Below are 9,182 nucleotides of genomic sequence, written 5' to 3'. Positions count from 1 at the left end.
AAGTAATTTTGAGTTGTTAGGTAGGTACTTGGTCGAGAAAAATGCACATCCAAAATATTAAAAACATTTCGAGCAATATAATAAACAAAGTATATAATAATATATTCTAATAAAAAAAAAAATATATAGTATTATGTGTTAATGTTCTACAAACAGTTAATTAAAGCATATTCTACCTTAATTCCTTTGCACATATCCAGAACCACTAAATTTAACCTGTGAGACATACAATGAGTATATATATGGCAGAAGGAAAATATTGTTTTATTTTGACTTGAACACCATTAAGACATCCCGACATTACGCTTGCACCGTCATAAGATTGTGCAACAATTTTTAATGATTTCATGTCAAAATTGAAATAACATAATGATATCTTAAAATAAAATTTTTTTTTTTTTATTTATTAATTATAATTGTTTCAACAAAATGTTTGTTTTTACAATTTTTTTTTTATACATTTACATTATTCATACATTTTTTAAATAGCTAGAGTAATACAATTTGTACATTTAAAAAAAATAAAATTACATTGTTAAAACTTAAAACTATAGATATTTTAAATTATAAAGACATTGGACTTGGGGGGTGCTTAAGCACCCCCCTAGCCACCCCCGTAGTTGCGCCACTGTGCGTACTGCGTAGGTACCAGTGTTTTAAATGTTTTAATCATCGCTCAACTGACGCTTCTATTAAAATAATAAATAAATTGTTGGGAATTATAATAATATATTACACAAGCACTATATCTCTGCACCATCTCGCGACATGTTAATTGCCGCAAATTGCAAACTACAGTTACTAAATTACAAAAAAATGTCTACGTTAATAAGACGATGTGGTGGGACTGCGTGATTTTGTAATTTTGGTTTAGCGATTACCTAAGGCTAAATTTTGGTGTTTTTTTTGTTATACCTATAAAAATACTGTATTAGGAAAAATAGTGTTTCTTGTTATTTTGATACAACTTATAGATACATGGAAAATTTTACAATCATTCACCAAAAATAAACTTTTTAATTTTCCAACTTCTAAAACAGATTTGATATTAATTTATTGCTAACTATTTGCTAACTACCGGTGCTTGTTATGATACGATCTATTTGATAAAATGATTGGGCATAATTTTTTTAAAACAAATACACCCAAGGTACAATTTTGATTTATAACTTCAAAAATAGATTTGTGATTATTTTCTAACTATTATCTGACTACTGGTGATTGTTTTGGAACGATCGGACAAGGTAGGTTAACCTAAATTTGGCCTTCCTAAAAAAAAAAAAAAATTAAAACTTCTACAAATGTAGGTATTTGCTAACTTCTGCAATCAATTTGCTAATATTTGATAACTTTTGGTATTAGTTTGTACTTTGGATCGTTTAATAGGTAACTATAATTTAATGTGGGTGGGTCTGCAAGTTCATGTACGTGAATGTCGGTGGTAATAGGAAAAAAAGCAATGAAATTTTTGTTTTTTTTCAAAGACTTTTAGTAACGAGATATTTACAATATTTTACTTAATCAGTGAGATACGTAAAATATACGTTATTTTATAGTTTAGCCTTTCCTCTCATTTTCCCTATCATCTCCCCCATATTGATGCAATATGCTTTTAATTTTATATTTTAAATTTTATTTTAACTTATTATACATTTCTACATTTTTACCAACAAAAAACAATAAATGTGAGTACAGAGTATGTGACTTATAATATAATGTTTTTATACTAGTATACCATAGAACAATACTAAACCCTAAATTATAATATTAAATTATTTTTATTATTATTTATTACCTAGATAGGTACCTACGTCTTATTGTATATTTCTAAATAATATTTATATTTTGAATTATTAGGTACCTACTTAATATTTTACAAAAAAAAAAAAATCTTATTTTAAGTCTGTGGCGTTAGGAAAAAAAATAACTATACTGCATATTTGTTTTTGCTATATTCATACCTATAACGTCCTATGCCTTTTTTAATTTTTTACTTGTTCTTTTATTTCATTTGTGTTTTTTTTTTTACTTTTTTGTCAACTGCCTTTTTTTCCTAGATGCCATAATATCCCTAGGGGATATATTGATTTGGAATAAAAAAAAGTGTATTAAAAAACTGTTTTGGAATAAAAATACTGATTTGGTATATAATCTGAGCCTGGGTTAGTGGATGTTATTATTAAATGTGGTATATTCCGCTCAGCAAATAGTAAATAAATAATAATGCGCATTATAAATAATTACCTATATGTCTGCTTGGTGCATGTTGATGTAATTTTTTATGAGGAGCAAGGATATCTAAGGAAGGTACCCCCTTCCCCGTAGACGTAATGATCCATCATGCCATTTAAAATGTAATCTCATTTAATCTCATATATATTTAAAATATAATATGCATGTACCTAACTATATATTGGTATTATAATGTTCATACTACTAGTAAATACATTATTAGTTATTACACTTGATAACCATTAAACTAATAATTAATTAACCGAAGTTATGTATAAGTCAACAATAAAATATGTTTTATACATTTTATTGAAGTACAAGTACATTTTCTCACAAGAAATAAAAAATATTAAATTTGGTCCGTCCCACTCACTAAATTTTGATTTTACAATATTTACAGCAAGGGTAGAGAATGCACATAATCTTTGAACATACATGGTTGATATCAATAATAAAAAAATATAGGAAGTAAAAAAAAAGCCAGTGTATATAACAGATTTTTTAATATGAAAACCAAATTAAAAATAAAACATAATTTTCTATAGTACAAAATATTTCATATCTTCATAAATAGTACATTTTCACATTTAGGTAATAATAAAAATCTAAATAGACTAGTAAAGTAGATATCTTAGGTAAAATATAAATAAATTGGTTGGAAGCCAATAATTCTTTAATATAAATATGTAACAGATAATTAATATCAAAATAAAAACAACAACTAAATAGTATGCATAAAATCATCAACAAAAATAGGCAAAAGAAAACCACATGGCAATGAAACATACAAGGAGACTTAAATATGTAATTATATAACAGATTTGTTAACATTTTATCACAATAACTGAGTAACTTTTGTGAGATTCATAAAAATATATTAATATAGCTAGTAAGTAGTAATGGATACGGGTAGTAGTTATTTTTTGGTAAGTTGTATTGTGGTGACTCGATAAACATACGAGTAAAATATTTGATCGATAGTTAAATAGTTTTATGTCATATTTGTATATAACATCTAATATGTCACGGTTAACTTAAACCTACAAATCGAGTTTGATGGGGGTTAACATATCGTGGTAAAATTTGTATACAAAAATAAAACAAATTACTTAAATGAGGAAATAGTCGTATAATTATAATATGATAATTATCATACTATACCTCATTAAAATATCATGGTGAGCTCTATTCAGGAAGTAATAATAAATTATTTATACCTAATAAATCAGGTAAAGATTAGTGTAGGTCAGGAAAACTAAATTCATTATTCAAGTCTTATTCGTCTTGTATCTGAGGTATCCCCAGTGCAAGAAACTGTCATTTCAGCAACATTCGACGCTGATGTTTACAGTCTTCAATGGCAAACCTGAAAATTTAAATCACATAATATTGAGCATTAAAAAAAAACAAAAAAAAATCCATTCCTTAAAGAAAATATTAATTACAAATATCTAAGATGCATTATAGAAAATGTATCTTCTAAATAATTGATAGCAATACCCAATAATCTAAATCAATATTAGAATTTAACATAACTCGACGTATTATTAGTTATGTAATATTTTAAGATCATAACATTCTTTATATATGGATTATGTCTTCAGTTTTCTCAAATTTATATACTTTAAACTAAAATTAAATTAATTAGTTTTTATAATTATTAATTTATAATTAACTATTACATAATCAATTGATTTTCAATGACAAACTAAAAAAATGTTTCAAAAAAGTGTAATACATAATTATTATATTCTGGAGGATGAGTTTACATTAATATTAACTTAAAGCTCGCCGTTTTGGTGATAAGTAAATTTTGTTTTGGTATAAGTATATAAAAATAATTTGACCATGATAGTGCTGCATACTTATCATACGTGAATTACTTATTATTTATAATTTGCACTTATTTAGTAACAAAGCTTAAGTTTGTATTGCCTTACTTGTACATGAAATACGCGTTTGGGGCTGTTGCTAAATGCCAGAGTGAATGCGCATCAAATGTCCACAAAAGTGGTGGAAAATCTGCTAGCTCTAGTAATGAAGCCAATGTCATGCCAAGTACGTAAAATATCAAATATTTACCATGGCCCATTCTGCGACGATTCAACACTGCCCATATTAGCATGGCTGTGCCTGTTACAGCACCTGTATTTTTTAATGTTAATTAATGTATACAAAATATTGCTAATCAATTTCATTACTAACCAACGAGAAGATTAGTTGTCATGTTGTACTTGTAATCATATTCTGTGGTAAGTAGATATAACGAATGATAGATAAATGCAAGAGAACAGATAACCATAAATGTATTCTTCACAATTTGATTACTGTACAATAGGATTCGATGACCAATTGTATAAAATGCAAATAAAACCATAGCATAAGCACTAATGTAGTCCATTAATTCTGTAAACATAGTGTCTCGACCATGGAATACAGCTGACCAAAACCAACAGTTTGCTGATACCTAAAAATAAAAAATAGCAAACTATCGACTTTTACTTAATAGTTGTAAATCATACAATTTCAATATGCAATAAAAATAGAATATTATAAATCAAGCGTAAATAAATGTATCAATATTTTTTAGAAGTATAATATTTAATCATTATTCTACTCTTTAATTTTAAATAACTCTAGAAGTTTATTATTTAAAAAAACATTAAAACTTGTCATAAATTTATGAAATGAATAATTTTTTTATTATTATTAAGTATAGGGTACAGCTAAAATATAAATGAAGTGGATTACAACATACAACCAATAAACCTATTTACAATCTATACAAAACATAATATAATAAGTAAGTCTCATGACAGATTTGACAATGGCGTGTAGGTAAGAATAGGAAGGCTTTCAGCAGTGCCACCTGACAAATTTAAGTTAATATTATTATGCTTTTAGTAGGTTTCCGGGCCATTGCTTTTTTAACCTTCTGGGTATGAGAGTGGCAGAGGATAGTCTTTTTATTAATGAATTAGAATGAGAATACCTACCATTTAAATGTATAAACTTATAAATATATAGTACAATTAATATTGAGCCACAAAATTGTTGAAGGGGCTTTTAACCCGTTTTGATGGAACTGGCCACTAATTACTTATGCCTCCTCTAATTGTGCCTAGTGGCAATGTATTTATTCGATTACAAAATATTGTAAACACATTTAAGTGCACATTAATATTTAACAATAGAGTAAAATACCATTAAAAAAATTAATTTGAATTAATGATTATAAGTTATAACATTTACACCAATAACTGTAATAATTATTTTTCACTTAAAGTATATTTCAGTATATTTTTATAATGGACCTATGATTTAAATTACAGATTTATATTGCATACCTATTGCCACAAAGAGATTAAAATAAAATGATCTTTTTCATATTTTTATTTGAAGACATTTTTTAGCTAGATGTTATTAATATTTAATAAATAGAATGTAATTTACCAATGTGTACAAAGACCATATATTACATGATGGTAAAGTGAAACGAATTTGCTCTTTGAAACGGTTGAACATTACCAAATTTGTTAATAAATTTAATAAAGAAAAAGCTACAGATGCAGGTTCTTGTAGACCAAGTAGTCTCTTAAATGGCCACTAAAAAACAATAAAAGTTAATGTTTGAAATAGATATAGAACAATTTGATAGTTCCCATGTACGACCTTTCCGTGAAACTGTGGAACTGGCCAATCACGTTCCACCAAACCTTCAACCATTGGCCACATGCAATCATATTTGCAGTTTTCAGAACATTTCCATTTAAAAACTTCTAAAACTACAAGACAACAGCTTCTCTTGTATCTTACTCCATCTAAATACCCATTATAACATCAGTTATAATATAAATCAATTATTTTGTTTGATTAAAACTAAATTATTTACCCTTGTCGCATCGTTTCTGTGAACATTCTACAACACAATTTCTGTAAGATGGGAAGCTGTCTCCCAGAGAACAATGTCCAAACACATAAGTTAACGCCAAAATGGTGAACACAAATAAATATTGTGTCATTTTTTAAATGTTATAATGGTGTCGGTCGTCGAGCATTACTGGTTATGTTTCATTGTTTCATGACTACAGAACGTTTGATAAAAATACCTAATACAATAAATTAAATAGAAATAGATTTAAATAGAAAAGCGGATACTTAATTCTAGTATGTTTGTTAAAAGTAGTGAGCCTAATTATTGACTAAATTTGATCTGACCACTTTTCGGTGGCTAAAATAGTAAAATAAAACAAGTAATAATAATATTATTATTATTGTATTATGTTTATTGGTAATCACATTTATCACAATATCAGATATCTTACATCTGTTATCTATGATCATGTTTGATGATAAGTGATAACAATGTTGGTATTTTGCCTTATAGAAAATCACAGACTTACACGACTGTGACTACACAGTTAGTATAGAAGTCTATGTTCAAAATATTGCGAAATTGTCCACCGCGGTTAGGTTATAAAATAATATTTTCTCAGAACTGTAAATCTGTTCATCTGTGGTAGATAACGATTCCAAATAATAATAATATAATTTCGTTTCATGCACGCGGAGCGGAGATGTGCCGCTCTGACATTACCAGTGGTATGAAACTCCGCGAATTGGCCGAATCGGGCGATCGAAAACGTCTTGTGAGGCGCACAGCTCACAGGGGGGGGGGGGAGGAATGTTCGAACGCGGCTGAATTCCCGCCGAATCAACAAAGGCTTTCTGAGTCGCGTGATCGGCGCGGAATGTTCGCGACGAGTCGTTCCCCCTCCACGGTGTCCACACGCCACACGCCGACCGGCGTCCACGGCTCTCTTGCCGGGACACTTTCTTTGTCTTTTGCCAACGCTTGAACCGGCGGTCCGTGTGCCGCCGGTTCGCGTCGTGTTGTTAGGCTGTGATCGACCTCGTGGTCGTCCGACCCTGTGCGCTTATTTATTATTAATATTTAGTCGGGTTGACCGTTGAAACCACTAAATATTATTTGCACACCGCACACGTTTATACCGTCGTAAACGTTTAGATAGTCGAAGTTTGACAGCTTGTGTCACCGCCCGCCACCGAATTTATTATACGTGTCAACGCTGGGCCGTCGGTCGTTCAACTGCGCCAAAGGAAGTTGTTCTTCCCGGCGCTTTTGAAAACTATTAGGAAATTTAAAATATGATCTCCCGAATGCACCAACTAGATTCACTTACCCATCGAACAAGATACTGTTGAAGAAAATCGAAGCAGTTTTACTACCACACACCGTGATGACAGATACAAAGAAAAAAATGAAATTGAATTAAAAAAAAAAAAAATTGTAAAATCTATACCGCTCGGAATCTAAAAATCTTTTAAATCAAACGCGTTAACCACCGCGCTACAACACTTGGGAATGTATAATGATTATTTAAATAATTCGATAATCTCTGGTCAGGTGACACTACTGAGGGTCTTCCTATTCGAATATTTTATAACGCTATATAAACTTTGTCATCATACTTACTGATTATTGTAAAATAGATTGTAAATATATGTTTTAAATAAAAAAAAAAAAAAATAATTCGATAAAAAAACATCATAATATAAATTATACATACATATTATGTCATTATGATGAGATATTCAATACCGTATGTTAAAAAAATAATCAGTCTAGCTACACAAACGTTGATATATATATTATTATTATTATTATTATTATTATTATTATACCGCACATGTATAGGTACTATAATAGTATAATATAATATAATACCTCGTAAGTATTATATTCGATTTAAATTTTCGATGTTTGAAAAAAAATATTTGTATTATTATAAAAAATAATAGAAATGGATAATGAAAATTTGAAAACACTCTGTGAGCCTTATTGTGTTTATGATAGTAATTTAGGTATATCATAAATATGATCATGAATATAATTTAGTTGAATGTGCAGAAACATTTGAAACACTTTTTAGTAAATTCAAATCAGAATTAAAAGATCTTAAGTATGAATATGTAAAATTGAGTGACTTAAAAGAAGCACAAACTTATGATGTAATAAGAAAATAAAAGTCGATCAATATTATATTAGACAATAAATATAGATTAGTTTTACCTGATAGTTATATTGAAGTATTACCAATAGAAAGTATATTTTTCTATAACACTAATCCTCAAATCAAATACAAATTATTTTATATTCAACTAAATATTTATTGGTTTGATAGGAAATTCAATAGTGAATTCGAAAAATGGATATGTGAACATCAATTCAAACACCATCATTATAATAAATAATAGAAATGGAAAATTTGAAAACAATTAAATGAATGCAACAATAAATATAAGTTTGTAAAATGTATGTGATTTAGAAAAAGGAAAAAAGTATGAGGTTACTCGTTTCAAATATATTGATGCAATGTATGGTAACAGTGGCGCCAAACCCATGTATTAGGTGTGGCAGCCGCCACACCAATTTTAAGGTGTGGGTGTACCCCCAAAATTGGTGGGTAATCGTAATACTATGTATAAAAATATATTGTACAAATATAATAAAGATGACTTCTTAGTGTGTCGTAGCGTGCAGTGTGTACCTACTGTGTGATAACGTTAGAAATAGCCAATGACTAATTAATAATTTAATTAATAGTTTTACCATTAATAAATAAATTCTAGTATTTATAGTCAATAGTATTATGTAAAAAGTCAAAAATCTCTGATAATACAGTACATTTAGTATTTTTATTTTACAAGTGATAAAACAATTAGTACCTACCTATCAACTGAAATAGCGCGGGTGATGGGCCCCCCGGCACACATGAATGAGTTTTATTTTACAACGATTTGTGTTTTTATATTTAAATTTATGTGTCTGAAATCACCTATTATGATAGTAAAATAGTTCAATTTCTACCTCAGCATCTTTTTCTGATAGGAAAGTGAATCTAGTTGGTTCTTTTGTTGGGTCAAAA

General features: G+C 28.5%; 1 protein-coding gene across 1 annotated transcript; it reads right to left on the bottom strand.

Moving 5' to 3' along the window:
• Positions 1 to 2,718: 2,718 nt before the first annotated feature.
• Positions 2,719 to 6,652, bottom strand: LOC100158759 (post-GPI attachment to proteins factor 3). The gene is made up of 7 exons (XM_001943084.5): positions 6,636 to 6,652; positions 6,125 to 6,341; positions 5,905 to 6,053; positions 5,686 to 5,838; positions 4,438 to 4,699; positions 4,173 to 4,377; positions 2,719 to 3,598 (listed from the first exon to the last, which is right to left on the bottom strand). The coding sequence occupies exons 2-7, from the start codon at positions 6,252 to 6,254 to the stop codon at positions 3,550 to 3,552; spliced, it is 948 nt and encodes a 315-aa protein (XP_001943119.2). The 5' UTR covers positions 6,255 to 6,341; positions 6,636 to 6,652; the 3' UTR covers positions 2,719 to 3,549.
• Positions 6,653 to 9,182: the final 2,530 nt, after the last annotated feature.

The sequence above is a fragment of the Acyrthosiphon pisum genome, chromosome A2 (assembly GCF_005508785.2).
Source record: "Acyrthosiphon pisum isolate AL4f chromosome A2, pea_aphid_22Mar2018_4r6ur, whole genome shotgun sequence".
NCBI classification, from domain to species: Eukaryota; Metazoa; Arthropoda; class Insecta; order Hemiptera; family Aphididae; genus Acyrthosiphon; species Acyrthosiphon pisum.
This window is presented reverse-complemented; position numbering and strand designations above follow the sequence as displayed.

Bases quoted from the DNA above. Each gene is read 5' to 3' on its own strand.
- LOC100158759 (XM_001943084.5), bottom strand. From the start codon at position 6,254: ATGACACAATATTTATTTGTGTTCACCATTTTGGCGTTAACTTATGTG. The intron at 4,700-5,685 runs GTAAATTACATT...TTTTATTTTTAG, and splicing joins TATGGTCTTTGTACACATTG to GTATCAGCAAACTGTTGGTT. The intron at 3,599-4,172 runs GTAAGGCAATAC...TTAAATTTTCAG, and splicing joins AACGCGTATTTCATGTACAA to GTTTGCCATTGAAGACTGTA.